At 34.4% G+C, this 23,709-nt stretch overlaps 1 protein-coding gene across 2 annotated transcripts in view; it reads left to right on the top strand.

The window, feature by feature from the left end:
- Positions 1-23,709, top strand: part of LOC143226281 (uncharacterized) — an 86,536-nt gene that overhangs the window by 37,262 nt on the left and 25,565 nt on the right. For both annotated transcript variants that reach the window (XM_076457038.1, XM_076457039.1), the window contains exons 9-19: positions 103-330; positions 1,660-1,845; positions 3,323-3,538; positions 4,453-4,680; positions 6,424-6,669; positions 8,012-8,245; positions 13,703-13,906; positions 14,746-15,009; positions 15,703-15,918; positions 18,128-18,354; positions 23,342-23,573. In XM_076457038.1, the coding sequence (XP_076313153.1) occupies positions 103-330; positions 1,660-1,845; positions 3,323-3,538; positions 4,453-4,680; positions 6,424-6,669; positions 8,012-8,245; positions 13,703-13,906; positions 14,746-15,009; positions 15,703-15,918; positions 18,128-18,354; positions 23,342-23,573 (2,481 nt within the window). The remainder of the gene's footprint in view (positions 1-102; positions 331-1,659; positions 1,846-3,322; positions 3,539-4,452; positions 4,681-6,423; positions 6,670-8,011; positions 8,246-13,702; positions 13,907-14,745; positions 15,010-15,702; positions 15,919-18,127; positions 18,355-23,341; positions 23,574-23,709) is intronic.

The raw sequence follows: 23,709 nt of genomic DNA, 5'->3' as shown, positions 1-23,709 counted from the left end.
TGGCACTAAGTCTGGCAACAGATTGACTCTGGTTAGTAAATACATGTATGTTATGATTTACTACTGCTTTTATAGACTATTGATAGGATTTATTATTTCAAGACAAACAAGAACATCCTGTTATGACTGAGCGATGTCCTCGGCCCGTGGATCCTCAGGACGGCATAGCGTACTGCGAACCTGAAGCAGAGAATGAGACGTATGCCCTGGGTACAGTATGTCGGTACTACTGTAAAGAAGGCTACGAAATTCTGGACGAACATATCGCTAACAGAGTCGTCGTCTGTCAAGGGTCGACATGGAACAGTACCCAGAAAGTTGAGTGTAAAAGTAAGTAGAGTGTAACGGAGTGCTAGAGTGTTTTTTATCACTTTCAGGTTAACAGTAATCTTAGGACTAGATTATTAGTTTTTTATAAGAGAAAATGTTGTGTAAGTGTAGGAGTCATTACTACCTTACTCTTAGAATCTATAATAGTAAAAGGACGTGTCTGTGTTTAACCGTCATAACTCCAAGAAGAAAGAACTTAAAAACCTGAAGTTTTGCACACATACTAAGTGTGCTCCTCAGTGTTTTTACTTAAGTTATTCTCGTACGTGCACGAATGCATATCTTTTTAATGAGGCAGTCTAACGAAGAACCACACAGAAAAGAAGTGGCTCCTTATACCACGAATATGAATCACGGACAAACACACACTTTTGTGCTGCAAGCGTGCACATGCGTGTATCTGTATATGTGTAATTACCATAGTTACAAACGGAAAGAGCCTAGCAACCTTAAAATTTTGCACTCCTACTAAGTTGACACTGAGGGTTTGCACCTGGGTATTGCTACTTATCTACGTGCGTGCGTGCATGCAAGTGTGCATCTTTTTGTGCTAAAAACTGCATAGAAAAGAAGTGGTTCCTTTCATTACAAAATATTAAGTGAACCCTGAAGGTGTGCACCTGGGTAGGTATTATTATTTATCTCATCTACATGCGTGTGCGCAATCGCATACGCATATTTTTAAAGAGACAACCTTACGAAAAATCCTACATAAAAGAAATTTTTGTATGTTTATAGGAAAAGAAAATATTTTAAATATTTTTGGCTGCTCTTCCAACTAAAATAGTTTCAGAGTACACACACTAACATAATCATTTAGAAACCTAATAACCCCAACTAAGCCGTGTACTTTCTCTAGTAAATGATATTTTAGTGTAAAAGAAAGTAATCATTCAGAGTAAGTGAAAGTAAACGTTCAGTGTAAAATAATGTAATAATATCATCATTATTACCCGAAACCAGGTAGGTCTAGAGCTTATCTGTATAGAAGGAGTAATAATTTACTGTAAAAGAAAATGTTAGATAACTGCAAGAATAAATACTAGTTTAGTGTAAATGTGAGTATTAGCTTAACATAAGAGTAAGTGTTACAAAACTGCCATTCAAGAGGAATCAAAGCTTCTTTAGACTGAAAGCTAACATTGTTTGAAACGTATTTATTTTCTATTAAACTTTCACTGAATTTTTTATTGCACCCAAATAACTAAATAAATTTATATAATTATGAATCGTAATAACTTCAGAAATAATGGATATTTGTGTAACTGATATTTTCAAGTAAAATATCATGAGAAAAGTAACAGTCCTTCAACTTCTAAATACACATAGTTCGAAGGTGTTCATCCATTGGTGTTCCGGATCGTGGACTAAAAACATGCACGAATGGCAATGCTTGGGGCAGCACGTGCAAATTTCAGTGTATGCCAGGGTACGAATTAGTCGGTAGACTATCTGTCACGTGTGAATGGGGCGGAACTGACGTTCAATGGTCCGGCGATCCACCATTGTGTTTAGGTAAATAGACTTTTATTTTCTTACTAGCTAGAGTACCCATCCACTGGACAGAAGTTATGTTAATATATCATAAACAAAAGGTTATGTTAGGACATGAAAAGCTACTTCCATTATAACTAATTGAATAAAACATAAAATGTGAAACTGCAAACTTTCATGCATCTCTGCATGAACCCAACAAACCTTCATGAGAAATTTGGTAAAGATTCATCAACAGAGGACAAAGTAGAGGTAAAAAAAAGAAGTGAAAATGCCCTTTAAAACCGCAATATTCAAAACTAAAAAATTATTTGTAGCTTTATATGGATCCTATGAACTTCCATATTATATTTGGTGAATATCTATCTACAGAGGCGAAGTAGTGGTAAAAAAACGCCAAACGCAAAATTCAAATCTGAAACTTTGTATGTTCTCTCGCATGAACCTAAAAAAGCTCTGTACTAATTTTGGTGAAGATTCATCGACACCATGGGTTGTAGTTATATGGACATACAACAGACAGTACTATTACATTTATATAGGTTGTCTCTTTATATATTTTCTGCTAGATTTATCAGGTACCTTGTCTCTTGATGCTTTTCCAACGCAAACTGTTACCGTAGTGTAACACGGACACCTGAGTTGCAACTTATCAAAACTGAAGCAGTAATACTTTTCCGCATCGTAAGCGATGTAACAACAAAGTAAATGCCACAGATTTAATGTGTTTGCTCTACTTGTGCTGACCGACACTGTAACCTTGTAACGTTCCTGAAATATTGTACAGTGGGGAAATTTTGTATTGTTATCGTTAATTAATATAGAGTCCCTCAGTAGGAGAACTTTACGTCTATGGACTTACAATGCTAAAATGAAGGTGTCGATTCCCTTGAGTGAACACAGCAGATAGAGCCAGGTGTTGTTTTGATATGAAACACGCGCATACAATTATTACTCAATTGTAACCTTTGAATTATTACTCGACTGTAAAGGAAGTATCTATCTAAATAGTTATAACCACAACAAATAGTGAATATCAGGTTAATCGGTTGTAGAATTTGCAATAATAATAATTATTATTATTTAACAAGAATTTTGCCACAGATCCACATAAACTTACATATTTTAAAATAAACCGGCTCTCTATATAAATAACTTACAATATGTGTGTGTGTAGCTGTTACTTATACATTTCCACATTACTTAATCAACCATCATCAAACTTGATACAGTGATACAGGATGACACGAGGACGGTCATGTGGAGGTTGGACCCTTTAACTAATTTCATATCGATGGAACTATTGAAAACAGTATATCTTTATTTTCTTTATTGGTTCATTTTTCTGTTTTCATTGCACTTTTAATGATTATTATTATAATAAAAAAAATAAAAGCACAATTTTCTATTCTTTCAAAAACGAGTTCTTATTTCACCCGTCCAACGAGCGGGTACTCCAGCTAATTTAAGTACATTTGTTAATAACATTCATAATTAGTGATGGTTGAACGGCCTCGGTGTCCCGAACCGAAGGAACCTCAAAACGGAATGGTTCAGTGCGAACCTGAAATCAAGGATGAGACGTATGCCCTGGGTACGGTGTGTTGGTACAACTGTAAAGAAGGCTACGAGATTCTGGACGAACATATTGCTAACAAAGTCATTGTATGTCAAGGGTCGACATGGAACAGTACCCAGAAAGTTGAGTGTAAAAGTAAGTAGAGTGTAACGGAGTGTTAGAGTTCTCTTTATTACTGTCGGATTACTGTAGCCTTAGGACTAGATTATTAGCAAATAATGAGTTAGTATATGAGTCGGTATTCACTAAAAACAAAAATTAGTATTAGGTTAGTGTAGGAATCAGTGATGTTTAAATGTCAGAGTAAACATTAAGCTAGTGTGTAAGAATCATTATTACTTAAAGAGTATTAAGTAACCTAAACTTAACTAAACTTAACATGCTGTTATACTCAACCACAACATATTCTTACGCTTAACTAACCCGGTACTTATTCGCTACTGTTCACTATCTGTATCAACCCTTTCTCACTCGTTACTAGAACTGTAATCTTACAGCTAGTTTATTTAATAGTAACTGACCACTGTTCACTATCTGTATCAATTCTTTCTCACTCATCACTAGAACTGTAATCTTACAGTTAGTTAACTTAGTACTTCTTTACTACTGTTTACCGTTCGTAGTAACTTCCTTTTTACACTCAACCAGAATTAGCTGCAGGTCCTTAACTATCAAGAACCGTTTTGTTCACTCTTTCTCCATACTGTTAAATCATTCAGACTTGAGCATCCCTTACACACCTGTTATTTTAATAATAATCATTTCTTAAATTTGAAAAACAACTTAATATTATAATTCAGTAAGACCTTACTCTTGAATTTCAAAAATAACCAAATTTTTAACCTCGATACTTGTGGTGGGCATAGCACAGATAGCTGATTGTGTGACTTTGTGGTTAACGACAAATATACATTTTGCTATACAGTATATGTGACAGGATCTCTAATCTTCTAACTTGTTTTCTAACGTGTCAGTTTTTATTAGGAATAAATATAAAACATGGACTATTACACTTCAGATTTCACACTACTGTAATTAACTTTTGCCAGAACGAGAAAGACAGCCTTTAGAACGGCCATTCTGCTCTCGTCCCGAAAACCCCGCCAATGGGTTTGTACACTGTGAACCGGAAGTAGCAGATGGGCTCTATCCTCCTGGTGCCTCTTGTCGCTACTACTGTGACGTTGGATACGAGATCTTGGAAGAGTTTGCGGACAGAAAGGTTCTCCATTGTCAAGGGTTTACTTGGAACATCACTCAAGATGTTAAGTGTTTACGTAAGTCTTCTAAAGTACCGAGTCGAACGCCTTAAACACTTGGCCACGTAGTTGTGGATATAAAAGATTGATAGTTAAATCAATAATTTAATCTAATGATCCCACAACTATAGTACAATAATACGATACCACAATACTGTATCTGTGCAATCCGATACAAGATACCATACTATTGTACTTCTCTCTGTGGTACTCTAACAATGTAGTTCCATCCGTGATGTCATAATATTGTACTCTTCTTTCTCGTACTATAACAATATAATTCTATCCATGATACCATAATAATGTGCTTGTCTCTTTGATGCTGTAACAATGTAGACCCATCCATGATGCCATCATAATGTACTGTTCTCTATGCTATTACAAAAATACTTACCCATATGATACTGCAGTATGGTATCCGTTGCTATGATACTACAACGATGTGTTTGTCTGACAAACTCGTGTGAAACCTAAATTAAAATATTGATATAGTCAACGTTTAAAATACACAGTTTCAAATTCGTATTCTGTGATGTTAACGGTTTCAATAACAGGCAGATACTCTTCATCTTTCAACTTGTCAATATGAAAAATATCTTCACTATATAAAATTATGAGCCCACCAGTGGTACAGCGACGTATCTGCGTACTCATACAGCTAAAATTCTGGTTTCGACACCCATGGTGGGCAGAGTACAGATAGCCTGTTGTGTAGCTTTGTGTTTAATTCCAAATAAACGAAGCTATGAATAAAATTAGTCAAAAATTAAAGTGATATAATAATTGTAATGAAACAAAAACAACAGGTGTCTAGAAATTAAAAATGAATATTGGTGTGTATACACCGGTGAAACTAAAAGAACGATCAGATTTAGCGTTAGAGAAATGGAAATAATAAAATTAAAATCACTTCATAGATCTAATCGTTTAATCTCACTGTTCGTATTGTACGGTGAGAAAAACGTATTTTACCTGAACGGAATCACATCATGGTTAGAAATATTACAGAAAATAATGAAAAGCAGTAAAAATAGTTACACTATTTTGGATAATAATGAATGGTTGCCAGACCAAAAAGTCTACGGATGGAGTCATCTTTTTTAGGTTATGTTGTGATCTGTTGCAGGTTTATTTTGTTTTTTAATCAATATGTTTGTATTCGTGATACTAGACTATGATGCTCGTTTCTATGGTATCACAATAACGAGTACCTCTGTATGAATGATTATAGTTTGAATAACAGCAGGTAAACGCCCCCTATTGCTTTATCTATCATACCACAAAAATGGTCTTTCCTCTTAATACTTCAATAGTTTAGTTTTGATAATATCCTAACAATGCATATTTTATAACACAATAGTAACATACCTACATCTAAACAATGCATCTCTAAGTATGATACTACAATAATGTATTTTTACTTATATAACAATAATACATTTTTATTCATAATACTACGATGATGTATATTCGTTTACCATATCACAATGACGTATCTTTACTTACGTGACAATATTTTTTTTTATATTTATAATGCCACTTAAATGCATTTTTGTTTAAGGTAACACAGCAGTGTGTTTTTATCAGTAATCTTACGAAAAACAAAACAAAACTGACTGTGATATTTCAACAATCCCTACCTATGATAGCACAATTAAATTCTGACTAATAAGTTAGCACACACTATCGCATATAAAAGTAGTAATAGTTTTTATCAATGCATGTGTATACTTTTATTTTATTGTATTTGTGTTTTGTCAGCGGTCCAGTGCATGAAGCCCATGGAGCCTAAGAACGGTTTTCTGAAGTGTAAAGAAAGTGAAACAAGAGAATCAGGCCATACTCGTGGTGATACAATAAGAGGGAGCAGGCCTAACTATATTAAAGGGACCATCTGTGAATATGTTTGTGACGTGGGATATGTTATTCCGACAACACAGCTTAAAAAGACTGTAATACAATGCCAGGCGCCTAATTGGAACAGCACCATGGATCCAGAGTGTACAAGTATGTCGTCGAATAAGGATATAAATAAACAACAGGATGTACAAATATATATTTATTATCAGTATACAAGAATGTCGAGGTAAAAACCTTTTACACCATAGTGTTTATATCAGTAATTAACAAGGTATATAAATATATTGTCTAAAAATGATACTCGCAAACATCAGTATGTCTAAATTCCTAGCCGTTATCAGAGTAAAGAATTATATTATTTAATAAAGACATCCATTAACACCATAGTGTCTAAATCCCTCGCTATTATCAGAGTGAACAAGTATGTTGTATAATAAGAATATCCTTAAAACACTATAGTGTATACATCCCTAGTTATTTCTAGAGTCAGTAAGTATATAATAGGCCTGAGGATAACCACACAGATGGTTGAATACGTTATATTAAAATGGTTTTTAATAAACAAATAAGAAAACCCCTTGATAATCACAGTCAATATAAAGTTACTAAAGAAAAACATGTATCATAACCACATTTTGACATTGTTTAGTGCCATTTACGTAGATTGATGTCAGTGAAAATATATTACTTTTAAGATAGCTCTATAATATCCGTTTATAATGCAAAATATTCATATACTCAAGCCATAAAGGTTTGTTCAAATTAGAGATTTAGACTTTAAAAGACAAGGATGCCCATTGTGCTTAATGGCATTGTAAAACAAAAGAATATGGATGACGATATATATATTTATCTATCACTAACTTGAAACAGTTTGAGAATAAAACATGTATTCCTGCTATTCCATACGATGACGTACCAGTCAAACTGCTCACGCAACACCTATGGATTTCCATGCAATCGGACTATTCAAACGGGCACTGAGAAATTCGTCCTCTTATACTAGACTGATTATGGAAACAAAGGTAGAAGGAGTGGTGTGCTTTGGGCGTGACAGTCTTACAACGGAACGCTTTAAAAAACAACTATTCAAATTGTTTTAATACAACGTATTCAATTTCTATAAAATTACTGCTACCAGACGTATAATATAAACATTATCTAAAGAAGTAAGGGCCTTCTTTCGAAAGCTGTTATACTTTTGTGTGTTATTGTTTTTATTGACCACATAAACTTTAAATGTACATATAAGTAACTACATCTACAGTGTAAGCATTGTTCATCATCACATAGCTGTAAGTATAGCTGACTTATTTTACAAACTTGTCCAATTATTTTAGAATATATTTATCAACTCTAAGGTTTTTACGCAAAACAGTCCCAAATGCTCTTTAAAGGATATTTATTTCTAACAGTATTTTTTATTTGGAACTGTTGCTTCATATAGAAGTAAACAAAAAACTTGCAGTGACAAACCCCCTTTTTTCAGGAATTGTACCTCCAACTTACGACCCTGAAGATTGTCAGGACCAAACACTTACGGTTGAAAATGGATTTGGGTATGTGAAGAAACCCAGGTTTAAGGCGGTGGATGGGACTGAACTTGAAGTAGAATGTACTGTAATTGGACAACTCGAACCAGGAGAATATGAAAACTACTGCGAGGCAACCGATCCTGAGTTACGTGTGTCCACTCGCTGTTCTTACAGAATTACCATCAAAGGTATGTTAGGATATACCACTGAGCATTATGTATGTAACTGGAGTGAATCCACCAATAAAACGAAGCCAAATATCCGCCATTTGTGCACTGTTCAATATCTATGACTACACTGTGCGAAAGCGTAATGCACTCAATCCTTTGCTTCGCTAAAACTCGTTTTAGTAAACTCATGTTTACTTTAGATTACCAAATATAGTAACACTTGAAAAACAGTTATTTCTGTATAAAATCTAAAATATCTCTCCCATAAAAGTTGTATCATAACAGATGCACAAAAATTGAAAGATATTTGTTTCTACTAACTGAACAATAATATTAAAAAATATATTTAAGAAGAGAGGACCAACAGTGAATGTCATCTTTATAATATGGACAAAAACTGAAACATATATATAACTGAGATGTTACTATTTGCAACAACAAGAAATAAAAGTCGAGACCAAATAAAACTGGCAGACTATTTATCACTAAGACGAAGTCTCAACACAATAATAAAAACTATCTTTAAAAGAAATACCTCCTGCAGTGTTATAAAACAAAGTGTCTTTAGCACTGTAAGTAAACCTAATACAACCTTGCTCATTTGTAAATGTGAAAGCAAAACATTATGCATGTTGTTTAGTAAGGACACATTTTATTCACATTTGTTAAAGCTGCTTCAAAATCGTGAATCATCAAATCTGAAAGAAAACAACTGCTAATAAATCCTTACAAATTTAACAACAGAAACATAGCTACCGATGTTGAAAAAGAACTCATTTAGTAAACTTCTTAAGCACTCTTGTTTCATAAATGTTTTTTTTTTGTTTACTAGAATGATAGAATTGGAGTTTAGAAAAAAAACAATGTGCTCTCAGTTTGATATGAATGAAAACACGATTATCTTAAACAAGTGAGTCAAGCACGTGATTGTTTTAGTCAGAAAACACATCTACATATTTAATATGTGTCATTACAGACAACTATATAGTTGAAAGAATTCCATTTCCCTTGAATAGGTTAACATTTGTTATTGCAACAAATTTTGAATATTATTTTTTCTATGATCTGGTAAACAGTTATGACACTTCAGGCTTCCCTTGCCTTCCCTTCAGTTGACAGAAAACAACTTAAAATATAAAGTATTACTGAAAACAAACGTTTGAAATGCATTTAGGTAGTTTTACAAGATTACACAAATGATGTTTGAGATTTTTGGGACGATGAATAGTTTCTTAATCATAACATGAAATCACTTCGCACTCATGGTAGTAACGAAACAGACTTGATATTTTCACAAACAAATCTTTAGTAAAAATATTTCATTAAAAAATCTGATTTTTTATATAAAATAAACTTGTAATCTTTACTAAAATTCTTCCACATTTTGTGAAGGTACACATACTATGTCAAAAGTTATAATGGAGTAAATACTTAATGTGTGCAAATGTCTATAGGAAATGTCGAAAGGGTTTTAAGGATTGAGTGAAGTGCAATATTGTCTTAGGCTCGGCATGGTTAAGGTATTCGACTCGTAATCTGAGGGTCGCGGGTTCGAATCCCCGTCGCACCAGACATGCTCCCCCATTCAGCCGTGGGGGCGATATAATATGACAGTCAATTCTACTATTCGTTGATAAAAGAGTAGCCCAAAATTTGGCGGAGGGTGGTGATGACTAGCTGCCTTCCCTCTAGTCTTACACTGCTAAATTAGGGACGGCTAGCGCAGATAGTCCTCGTGTAGCTTTGCGTGAAACTCTAAAACAAACAAACAAACAGTATTGTCTCTTTCAGTAAATGCCTCCGAGTATCGTGAATACGAAATTTTTTGTACATCATTTTCGTCACTTCGTCACATGACCAGCTATGTAAGTAATTTCTGCCTCCTTGTATTCGGTTAGGTTGTGATTCTTGACATCAGTAATGTCACCACGATTTTTAATAATAATTTCCTCTTTGCTGAGGCTTCAAGATTTTCAGTGGTAGTTTTCGCTTTGATGATGCCATATTTCTTAGTAATCAACACTTCTGTAGTGCTCGTGACATCTCCGTTCAAACTTGACTGTCATAGACTACCTAAAGGATATTTGTTGTATCTTGCAGAACTCAGTTTTTATTGCCTGCACATTTAATACTTCATCTCATAAGTAAATGTTTGTATCCAGATAAAAAAAAAGCTGTTCGACTGTTGCTAAATCCATCTGCAGCTCTTACTGAGACAAAAAACGAACTAGCTCCAAGTGATCTTCACTCAGTCTATAGTGCAGAAGGTATCTCAGAAAACCATTCTGCAGGTTGTCACCACTGTCACCTTTCATCAGATAAGAATAAATTCCTCACATCATACATCCAAGTTAACCAACACGTTTAGTACCATCAATAACTCTTTGCTCATTCAAATCTTTAAACCTTCTATATAGCCCAATCCAGAATAAATCAGTTTGCTCAATCTTTCTTTAGTACTCCAAAACAATCAATCTTAAGGAATATCTATTATTTAAAAGGTCAAATATACTATCAGATATTATAATCATTGTTTTTGTCGACCCTCAATCTGTAAACTCGCGCAGGCTTAATGTATTTTGGCAGCAGTCTATTTCGTCAGCAAGATACTTTGACAGTGCAACTGTGTGTGTGAAACAAGGAAATTCAAAAGATTTCATTGTTACTTTCATAAACATTGAAGATTAAAAGTAATCTTAGATAAATGCAAAGGATTTCAACTTATTCAATATGGAATAGGGGTTACGAAAAAGCGTGTTTATTATTAATTTTTATTACAAACCTTATATAAGAGACATTGTTGTGTCTGGTTGATAATTACTAGAGAATTAATTTACGTTTCTAAAATTTTTAACGGCATGATACTTTTAAACTTCAACATGTGATAGATCACAGATGTAGGCCATAATGATGCTATCGTACATAAAACGAACGAAAAGTGTAGGGTACCTTCTGAAGATGGGCAGAAAATTCACAAATAGTTGGTTCTGCATGTTTCCTCAACTTGACTGTTTGTCCAGTACAATCAGAACGCCTTTCTTCAGAATGTTTAGAATACAATGAGGTATGGTCTCCCGGTGTTCACTGATCCCTCTTCATGTTACAATCCATATGCTTAGCCTTTGTGAATTTGTTACTAGAAATCTGGGAAGAAGCTTCAAGAAAAAAAAAGTGAGTTAGTGTGGCAAAGAATCATGATTATAAGTAATGAGTGTTACTTTTGTTATCTAATGTTGTTTTACAGAAACTAGGCACTATTACGGCTATGTGTCTTGACTTTATGACATATGATGCTATAAAGCAATATATTATGATGTAACTCAGGAAATTAAATGTCCCTATGGATAAATTCTAAACAAAGATTCTGCTCACAACAATGATTCCAAACTCAGGAGTAAATAAGATAAGAAATTAAAATAATAAAGTTTAAATGACATCATAGCCCATGGATATATTATACGCACTGCTACCAATACTACCATGTTTGCACTAAAATTTACAAAATTGATATCTATCTACTGCTGGCTAATTTAATGAATATCAGTAGTGTAAACATAATGGACAAAACGGAGTAATTCATAACTTCAGCACCTTTATTCCTTTCGTCGTTTATAAAACTAGTGAATCGGATTAGGATAGATGTTAGAAAGGGCCCGGCATGGCCAAGCGTGTTAAGGCGTGCGACTCGTAATCTGAGGGTCGCAGGTTCGCATCCCAGTCGCGCCAAACATGCTCGCCCTTTCAGCCGTGGGGGCGTTATAATGTTCGGTCAATCCCACTATTCGTTGGTAAAAGAGTAGCCCAAGAGTTGGCGGTGGGTGGTGATGACTAACTGCCCTCCCTCTAGTTTTATACTGCTAAATTAGGGACGGCTAGCACAGATAGCCATCGTGTAGCTTTTCGCGAAATTCAAAAACAAACAAACAAGACGTTAGAAAATTCCAGCTCTCCTTTACCGTTTTTTTCCCTTAGCTTTCGACCAGTTGTGACAACTGTGTGCTGCGCAGCACGATATTTTGATTTTTTTTACGATTTAAAAACAAAGAGGTAAGAAATGCGAGATGTGATCGTTCGGTTGTGGGTGCTCCAAAATAGACGATACCCAACTTCCGCTGGTTACAGAAATAATGAGTCCTTTATTATTGGCTGTGTTCTCCAGTTATATACAGCTTAGTGGTACATTCACATGTTCCGTCTGCCGAACTCCACACTTCATCAGGACACGTGGGTATAAATATTTTTAGTAACTTATTTAAGACCAAGATATTGATAATTAATTAGCAGTAAACGGTTCGAGAAAGTCTATAAGAGTTAAAAGTTGATTGTGTTCTTACTAATTACTTTACTTCAGTATGTTGTTAAAGCTACAAAGTGATGTTTAATCTCACCAAATTGCCAAACGGTTCATGTAACTTTCTTTAAACCACATTATGAAGTTGTTTAGTAATGTTTAATTTCAGGAAGATGCTATTTAGTATTAAGGATGTATATTAATGTATTACATAGGTGTCATGTGTATTATTGAGGTTGTATTTTATTCTGTGGTTTAAGACACTCCTTTAAACCCATAATAGCAAGGTTAGGGGAGAGTTGGTGGTTTGAGTTTCCTTTAGAACCAGACATGACTGAGGTTGTCAGGGGTCAATATATTATTACTCCAGAATATATAGAACTTAATTTTTTTGTGAACTTCCCTAACCACTTATTACGAGTCAAGTTATTAGCGCATTAAATTCTTCTTTTAATTTTCTTTAGTCCCGAACTTCGTTTAACAGTTGGTTATTGTGTTTGCCAACTTTCTATAGACATATACATAAAAACTAATTAAAACACATACGTTAGCTCAGTGGGTTATCAGTTTCATATGTCTACAAACTATCTTAGTTCATCACATAAGCTAGGTTATTGGTGGGTTACTGCTTTTTTATCAGCTTCCTTTGAACCCGCAATTTAGTTAGATTATCAGATGGTTAATGTTTTTTTTTACTAACTTTCTACGGAGCCACATGTTGATCATATGAATTGCAGGCTGATGTTTTAGTAATGTTATTTGAATCCAGACAGGTTACATCATTTTGATCCAGACGTTACAGATTACCTATTGTTTCAGTTGTGTTTTCGTGATGTAGGCGCAGATAGCTTAGTTGTTTTGCACCAAAAACGTCAAATTCGTGATGAATTTTATTTTCTGTTCTCGTAATAATTTTTTTCTTTTATTTTAAACACATTAAACGTTATGTTTGTATCTCACTAATGTGTAGAGCAACTTAAATATCTTCATTTTGGTTTTGTTTTTTCCAGAAAATATATTATTTGTAAAAAAATCCACTGGTCATATATGTTTGGTATCATCATAACCGAACTTTTATTTCGTAATAATCTGGAAATGTGTCAGCAAGCCCTATTACCTGATGGTGGCATCTTGATGTTATACAAAATAATTCATATTCCTCACAAGAGTGTATTTTATTTCAGCTTCTAAGTGCGACGCTCCACCCGAAATAAATCATGGTTTCGTCACTTGTGAATCGTCTGAACTTAGTAGCCTACTTGTTGGAACAGTTTGTAATTATGTATGTGAAGAAGGTTACGTCATTCCTACTAGCCAATTACAATATGATTCTTTGACATGCTTGTTGGACCTGTCTTGGAACTCTTCACAAGTACCAGAATGCCGAAGTAAGTAAAACGTTAAAAACTTGTTGAATTTTGTAAAACAGCATAGTCCATCAAGCGAGGAAAACTGAGCGAAAATCCCTTCTTTGTTCTTAAACTAAGACTATAAATCTGAGAATACATAATATATCTTAGAAATAAAATTAAGTGTATTTAGCACAAAGTTAATGAGGCTGTCTGCAAACGTATTTAACTTTTAACTACTGATCAAAGACAGCCAGACCTAACCTAACTAGCCACGTTAAGGGATTGGCTATCACTCCTATTATGCACCCACAACTTAAAGTGACAGTATTTTGTCATATCGCACGGACTTGAAGAAGGCTAGTCAGTTCCGAAGTTCAGAGCTCCATCACAAAACTTACTCGCGCCCAAAAAATTAACTAAAATTGTCTTATGTTCAGAGAGTGTGGTTCTCTCACTGGATTTATTTTCTGTGACTGCTACGTGTCTTTTCAACAAAATTGAAATTCATACGTAGAATTTTACTACGTATTTCTCTAAGAAGATGCTGAACATTTCGTAAGTCCTGCAGCTGCGTGTTTATAACTTAAATGTTGGTGTTAGCAAAACGTGTACCCAACAGGTCAGCTTTAAGCTTATGGACTTACAATGCTAAATTCTAGGGTTCGATTCCCCGCATTGGACCGTGTATAGTAACCTATTATTTAGCTCTGCGCTAAAGAATAACAACTGCCCAAACGTGTTTTATAGATACTTGTCAGGTTTTGTATTGTATTAGCAAGAATAATATAGTCACTATTTGTCTCGATTGGATGCTCAATAGTTTGTATAATAAATAGTTATCAATAATGCATAGTGCAAGTAATATTTTACTACAGAGCGTGTGGTTCCGGAACCTGTTGTGGGGGCCTGTCAGGATCAGAGTTTTGAGACAGAAGAACCACAAACCGTGACTGTTGATTATCCTGTCTTCGTCACTGCTAGTGGAGAAAATGCTGAAGTTAAATGTTCCCTCCTATCAGTATCGAACCACGGTACGCACGAGAACACATGCCATGCAACTGATCACGAGTTAAGGACGCATACTTCCTGCAAGTATAAAATTATCATCAAGGAACCTGCCCGGACCGACTCAAGCACTAGTAAGTATAATGATATTATCGTAGGAACTTCATGGGTATTGATGACATACACTTATTAATCATGACGTTAAGATCTTTATCAGTACAGTTGCAGCACTGGCTCAAGCACTTGTATGTAATGATAATAGTATTAGAGTCTACTCGAAACATCATATCCGATTTAATCACATGATCTTCAAAAATATTATTCAGATCCAAGCACCCCATCATAAGTAGAGAACAAAATTAATTGGTTCAGTGTTAACAGGTAAGTTGGCTGAGATATGTTAATGTCTGATAATGTGGCTTCATTCATATCAAACTGAGACCGAAAATACTTTAATATGCGCATTTCCCTCTTTGTCTTTGATGTTGAGATAAAATGAGTGTTAATAAGTAAGTGGATTGCGAAAGCTGTTTATATGGAGCTGTTAGTAGGTAAACATTGAGAAAATGCTCCAAAAGCTAGATATGTTATATAGGGTAGTAATACTTCAAAATGTTGGTAGGACCCTGAATCTTCGATCATTGACTGTCTGGTGTTATTTTACTTAAAAATATTAATAATTACGTTATAATTAATAATAAAAGTGCATTAATATGTTACAACTTGTTGATCGTGTTATATGGATATGTTGTAAATATTATCGGCATCTTATAGGTTAAAACTCACGAGCGCTGTAGGAAAATTGTTTAATTTTTTTTTAATTTTAGGACGGGGATGTGGTGTACTTAATGCACCGGCCAATGGTCAGATAAACTGTCAATCAAACAATGGAGTTTTCAGGTGCCGATTTAGATGCATGGATGGATTTTCTATGGGGGAAGCTTTCTCTGTTGTCCGTCGGGGTTACGTTGAATGTGATCCACTACAAGGAATATGGGATTTTCAGCGGATCCATGGCATTGACAGTCTTCCTGACTGTCTTGGTAGGTACAATTGTTAGCTGAGATAGTATACCATTGGTTGTTGAATTTTTAAAGCGGTTAAATGTTAAGTAACAAAATACCTTTCTAGAGATAAAGGTGAGGATGTTTATTTGAAATATTTCTATAAACTGTGGCTACATAGTTTAATTATAAAAGGTAGCTTGGTGATGTGTGATTATAATAATTTATCATGACGAAAAGCCCATCTCTGTAGAACGTTCTATAACGTAGGGAAGTGTTTTAAATGTGTAAATTAGTAATAATTAGTTTATTTTATGAATGAATATTTTATGATTATTTAGTTTTTATTATTATAAAATAGCTAAGAGCAGATGATATTGGAAGTTATGTTTGTAACAAATTGATGCCGAGAATATAGCGAGCAGATAATTTAGCAATAAAAACATAAATGGTACAAGATAAGCAGGGAACATCAGATAGACAATATCAGAACGAGGTAAAGTTTCGGCCAAGGAGAGGTTCGGCGTGAATTTAAGTGATAGGCCTAACGTTTAATATGTTAGAGTAAGACTAACAATGGAAACTAAGGTAAGAAGAAGTATTTATTCCGTTAAAGCATGGTTCTAGAGTAATTAAATCAGTGCACGTTGACAAAAGGAACATATATTTTGAAAAAAGAAGACCAAATGATTACTGTAAGAGTAATATATGAATGTGGTAAGTGGCGCTAGATTTGTAAGTAAACTACACTCAGAAAAGTAGTACAGTAGTAATAGAGAAGATAATTCGGTTTGTCAAATAAAATCCTGAAGTATTTGAATAGACCTAAGTGGACTTTTGACAAAAAAGAAGAGAACTATATAAACAGTGTTTATGATATATATATAATCTCTACAGTGTAAAGAATTATGTTGTATATACGTTTAGCTTGTTTCGATTATGTATATTATTTTAAAAAACAAGTGAAGTGAGTGCTGTATTTTTTTCGAATTTATCACCAGCAAGTCACAGACACCTACTGCAGAAGAATTCTAAGCCCAACAACAACACACTATATATTCACACTAACAAGAAGCATAAATAAACACAACAGCTTTAACAACAGAGAGTCATGTAAAGCGTGTTTAGTAATGTTGAGTAGTCAAGTAAAACGTGTTTAATGTTTGATATCGTTGAGTAGTCATGTGAAGCGTGTTTATTTTCTTGGTAACTTTGGGTAGTCATGTAAAGCGTGTTTAGCGTGTGGTAACGTTGAGTAGTCACGTAAAATGTGTTTAGTGTTTGGTATGATTGAATAGTCATGTAAAGCGTGTTTACTCTTTGGTAACGTTGAGTAGTCATGTGAAGCATGTTTGGTTTTTGGCAACGTTGAGTATCGTATAAAACGTGTTTGGATAATTTTGTAGAATATTCAGTGTTTGACAACTCGGCAATTCTGTGTAATGCAATTACAATTTGTATTTATCACAATTACAACGTTTAAAAACGTACAGGCTCGGCATGGCTAGGTGGGTTAAGGCGTGTGACTCGTAATTTGAGGGCCGCGGGTTCGCATTCACGACGCGACAAACATGCTCGCCTTCTAATGTGACGGTCAATTTCACTCTTCGTTGGTAACATAGTAGACCAAGAGTTGGCGGTGGGTGTTGATGACTAGCTGCTTTCCCTCTAGTTTTACACTGCTAAATTAGGGACGGCTAGCGCAGACAGCCCTCGAGTAGCTTTGCGCGAACTTCAAAAAACATACAAAAACGTCGATGGGCCGAGCAGTTATCATAAAAGAACTTTTTCATTTGTGTTAAGGAATGTTCTACGTATGTGCAAGATCGGCAATTGAACAGAACTCTTGGCTATGTAGGAGCTCGCGCCTGAAGTTTACCTTAGTAAAAGATTATTCAGTCTTTTCTCTGTTATATAATCTAAATAACTAATAATTACTAAACCAATGTCATTCATTTATTAAAAACCATGCTTTATATTACATTGATTGATTGATTTTCAAACGTTAGAAATATTCACTGTAATTAGCTATTCTTATATTTTTCCCTTAATTAATAAATTCTAATGTTTTTATATAGTTGAACGTGTATGTTGCCATAACCCAGACCTGTATTCTATTTTTTAACTCTTGGAAAAAAATGTTTTTTTGTTAAACTTGTACCCAAATTCCAGCTATGAAATAAGTCATAATATTGTTTTATTCCTCAATGTATGCTTTTCTTCTTCACTTCAAACAATATCTGACCAGGTGAACTTCCAACAACATCACTTCAAGCTCCTGCTAAGTTTAAGGTTGGTGTGACCAATTGCTCAGATCACTTGCTTTTGGAGAGACTGATGACGATCATCAAGGAGAGTCTTTTGAAGTTTAACAAGGATGTTTGTCATTCAATTCAATGCGACGATTTTGGTTTTTCATGTTCCCGAGACGGAATAACAGGACGTGAAGCTTTGGAGACTACGTGGCTAGTACAGGTTAGTTACAACAATGAATTTGAAGCTTTGGAGATCACGTGGTTTGTACAAGTTGATAACAACAGTAAGTTAGAAGTTTTGCAGACGACATGGCTAGTAAAGGTTAGTCCTAACAATAAATTAGAAAATTTAGAGACCACGTGGCTAGCATAGGTTAGTCCTAACAATAAATTAGAAAATTTAGAGATCACGTGGCTGGCATAGGTTAGTACCAACAATAAATTAGAAACTTTGCTGACCACATGGCTAGCACAAGCTAGTAACAACAATAAATTAGAAGCTTTGCAGACCACGTGGCTAGTCCTAACAATAAATTAGAGACTTTAGAGACCACGTGGCTAGCATAGGTTAGTCCTAACAATAAATTAGAAAATTTAGAGACCACGTGGCTGGCATAGGTTAGTACCAACAATAAATTAGAAACTTTGCTGACCACGTGGCTAGCACAAGCTTGTAACAACAATAAATTAGAAGCTTTACAGACCACGTGGCTAGTATAAGGTGATAAAAACAATAAATTAGAAGCTTTGAAGCTTGTATAGCTTACTAACAAAAACAAATTATGCAATTTTTCTAGTAAAAAGTGAATAAAGAACAATATAAGTATCTTCGTAACGACGTTGTTTATGTTATTTGCTGGTCAAGTAAGTGCTGTTACTAGTTTAAAATATTCTATAAGCAATATTGATGTTTTGTGTTTGCGTGTAAACTGTTAAAATCAAAGTTTGTTTTTAATAGTGCATCTGTTTAATTTCCTTCCTTATTCACTGTTATAAACTTTCGTCAGTTTCAACTATTCATACTTTTGTTCCTTTCACTATTAAATGTCTTCGTTATCTATAGTAACCCAGCACCTTCTTTATCATTGGCATTGCTCCCTCAGTTTATTTCAGTAATTCATTTCTCATTATTTTAAATATTACATCCCTGTCTGACCTTGCAGTTATCACTGTTCGCTACTTTCAATTATGCAAATTATGTCTGCTTATATCGCATACTTCGATTACTTTTTGTACTTATGATTTTCTTATTACGCGTTTTCTGTTATTGTGATTAATAAACTATCTCCTTTACTAAAGAATGTTTATTTTTTATAATGCAACATATTATTGTTATATTTGATAATCTTTAACTTTAATCATGCAAGATTAGTGTCTGGCGGTTCTTTCTCTTTGTAATGATCATATGCAAAGATAAATATCATGAAGTAGAAATATGTAAATACTTGTACCAAATGCTCAGTTGTGGCTTTAGGCTAAATTATTAATCATTTGTATTTCAAATCAAATAGCTTATAATCAGGTAATGTGCTTACATAACAATGAAGTAAATGATTGGTATTATTTTATAACATTCTTCTCATGTTCTAGATTCGAATACTAAAAGCCATAATCATTACTTGTTTTATGTAGTGTATTTATACATTTGTTTCCATACTACACCATTACATTTTTTCATGATTTTCAATTCTTCCATCAGCGTCCTGCTCGCACTCCATCGTTACTATCTTTCTGCTATTTTTCACATTCAACTCTTCTACCGTTTCGCAACTTCCACTCGCCATTAACTTCTGTGAAATTAACTACTGTTGTTGTTTTTTCTAGCGTACATTTTTGTATCTGTTTTCCATATTGCACATCTTACGAGTTATCAAACTGTGTCCTTCTGTAGACTGACACATTGTAGTTTTCTGTTTATCTCTAGTTATGTTTTTTTTTAGTGTTTGTAGCATTGTATCATCCTGAGGACTTCCGAATTGTATGTTACACCTATCATGTGGGAGTTAAGTACTATTTGTGGCTTTCCACAATACTCTATACAGTAATGTAATGAGCACTGCCATTGCTTTGAATATGAACCCTTTCTTAATTTTAACAATACAGCCCATTATTTATTTTCAGTTTACATAGGCTATTTCTGATTGTCAGATGTGTATGTTTAAGGGAAATTCTGATAAGGTAGGATATCTTGTGACAGACCAAATACTTCAGTTGGAATAGGCGAAGTGCATGATTAACGTCATCTGTTTTTAGGCTTAGGACACCCAACGAAGGTCGTTTGGTCAAACCACTAATTATTTTACTTTTCTTTTCAGTGAACGTAACGATGTTTTATTTTCTCTTTTTCACAAGACATAAAATATTACTTATTAACTGTTGTCGAATACACTCTGGAGTAGGAACTTAGAACAATTTAGTTTGATTCTTGTGATTAAGCCTTCTTTCTTTCGCACTAGTTGAGCTCTGTGTTAGTTAGCTGCAGCCACCTTATTTAATAACTACACGTGACTTAATAACCAATTCCATTAGCTTCCACTGTCAATCTTGTTATACGTGTGACGAATCAACTGACGAAAGAATCTGTATGAATTATTACTTTAGATTATATAAAGAATCGGGTCATTCCAACATTATTTAGTGTGAAGTCGGGCGTATTTTTGTGGTAAGTACACCCAGACTATGAATACAACTATTTGTGGCTTCTCGATCCATTGCTACAAAAACGTGATCCAAACCTTGGGACCGTAAGTACGCTACAATAGTGACAGTCAAACCCAACTATTCGATCAAGATTTGGCGGAGCGTGCTGTTGACAACCTTCTTCCTTCTACTCTATAAGTTCAAAATTAGGGGCTGTTATGTGCAACTAGCTCTCTTTATGTAACTCTGCGTGAAAATTCTGAAATAAACTTTTAGTATAGTTAACTAGGGTGAGGCCCGCCATAGCCAGGGGGGTTAAGGCGTTCGACTCGTAATCTGAGGGTCGGGGGTTCGAATCCCAGTCGCACCAAACATGCTTGCCCTTTCAACTGTGGGGGTGTTATAATGTGACGGTAACAGAGTAGCCCAAGAGTTGGCGGTGGGTGGTGATGACTAACTGCCTTCCCTCTAGTTTTACACTGTTAAATTAGGGACGGCTAGCGCAGATAGCCCTCGTGTAACTTTGCGCGAAATTAAAAATATAAAAAACGAAAAACACACAGACTAGGGTAAACCTTCTTTGATTTTGTTTATAGGTGAGTTACATTAAGCAGAGATCATCACCCAAACGAAAGATAAAAACAGATAATCTCAAAGAGCTTTAGAAGTTGTTTTATTATAATACACATTCGCTTATGCATTTAACCCATCTTTTCTATATTTTTAACGTACCATAACGTTTTTGGAAATGGGATCGATTGCTCCATTTCAGATGTTCCATCTTCTAAGCTACATTAAAATAATCTTAAATACAGCCTTCATTATTCCTATAATTATTAAACATTTTCTCAAACTCACTTAAACTTGCTGCTTCTACAACATCCGAAGGTAACTCATTCCAAAGGCCAACCATCCTGTTAGAAAAAATGAAACTGTCTACCTGAAGATGACTCTCACCTTGCTAAAATTTATATTTGTGCCCCTACTGTTCTCCCTGTAAAATATGAAAATATGCATCAATACTATCAATCCCCTCTACAATTTAACACACCAATCAGATCCACCCTAACTCTTCTTTTTTTCCAGAGAAAACAATTTGAGAGATTTAAGGCTCTCCCGATATAACAACCTTTTATCCCAGGCACCATTCTAGTAACCCTTCTCTGAACCCTTTCCAACAAATCACTGTTTTTCTTAAGGTAAGACGCAGAGGACTAAACACAGTATTTCAAATGATATAGACCCGGCATGCCAGATGGTTAAGGCACTCGACTCGTAATCCGAGGGTCGCGGGTTCGAATCTCCGTCACACCAAACATGGTCACCCTTTCAGCCGTGGGAGCGTTATAATGTTACGGTCAATGTCACTATTAGTTGGTAAAAGAGTAGCCCAAACGTTGGCGGTAGGCGGTGATGACTAAATGCCTTCTTTCTAGTCTTACAATGCAAAATTAGGGATGCCTAGTGCAGATTTCCCTCGTGTAGCTTTGCGCGAAATTCAAAACAAACCAAAACAACAATATATTAAATAAAAAGAGGATTAACGTTATGTCGAAGAATAATAAAAATTTATTAATTGATAGTAGTAGGTATGGTAAATATTAGCCCTTACTAAACTAAAGCAAAATAGGGAAATAAGCTACATTTTGATTGTATCTCTTAATATAACATAAACAGTACTTAATAAAGATTTAACTGATGTTAGGCCTAAGACAATTTAAGTTATGAATTTCGGTGTCTGCGATTATAAACTTTAGTATTTAGTCTAGAAATCCTGCATTTAGAGAAGAATTGTTGCAATAAAGGTAATAATTTGACCGCAAATGTTTTGTGTATCTAATACTGCACGAGCATTTGAGACTTTTCCACTGTCTCCGATTCTTTTCGATTTACTTTTTCCATTATTTGAAACTCGGAGTAGCTCGTTCTTACAAATGTAAGAATTGACCCAAGTACATTACAAAATGATTATTTCTATCAATGGTGGAATAGACTTTTGAAAATAAACGCAACAATAACAAGAAAATAAGAACTGATATATGATAGTCTACGAGTAAAATAGCTGATTAACGACTTAATATAAATTATTTTACTCCTTTGTTAAGATTTATGTAAGTTATACTGTAAAACGTTTCTTTTTGTAGATAGAATACGTCCCATAGAAATACCAGAATGACAATATTTTCATCAGACAGGAATTGCTTCCTAACAAAAATTATCTTAGGCTCTTGTCAAACTTCTTCCCACGCGAAGTACACCACAGGAGAGTGTGAATATCTTTGTGGTTTACCGATGCTGTAAGATATACCATATCAAAGACATTGTAGTATATTTCCTTGGCTTTTTATTTCCAGAGTATGTTCTAGAAGAGAACAGTTATCTTGATGGTATTACTAACACTGTAAGATATACCCTTTCAAAAACGTTTTAGTATATTTCCTTGACTTTTTACTTCCAAACAGAATTTATCCCAAAAGATAATGGATATCTTGATGGCGTTTTCAGCATTGTGAGAGATACCCTTTCAAAAAATAGTAAAATGTAATACCTTTATTTTTTTTTTTTAGACAGAGTATATCCCAGAAGAATATGAATATCTTGATGGAATTACTAATGCCGAAGCTTTGATAGAAGAAGTACTTCTTCATACCAAGGATATTGTGACTTCTAATACAGAGATCAAGCAAAAAATAGAGAAAGCAGGAGCAGATTTATGGTCGCATTCATTTCATCAAGACAAATTTAGCTTAGTTTGCAATGAGCCAGGATACACAGTGGATCCTTTCACCAACAAATGTTGTTAGTGATATTTGAAATTGTTTGATTCTATTATTCTCCAATCAAATAATTGTTTAAAATTGCGGTATTTTTGTAATATTATGTTCGAGAACGAATTTATGATGGTGTAGTCAAATATTAAATTATTGTCTGATCT

Source organism: Tachypleus tridentatus, chromosome 9 (assembly GCF_004210375.1).
Source record: "Tachypleus tridentatus isolate NWPU-2018 chromosome 9, ASM421037v1, whole genome shotgun sequence".
Taxonomy (NCBI): Eukaryota; Metazoa; Arthropoda; class Merostomata; order Xiphosura; family Limulidae; genus Tachypleus; species Tachypleus tridentatus.
The sequence above is the reverse complement of the archived record's forward strand: the minus strand, read 5'-3'. Positions and strand labels throughout refer to the sequence as shown.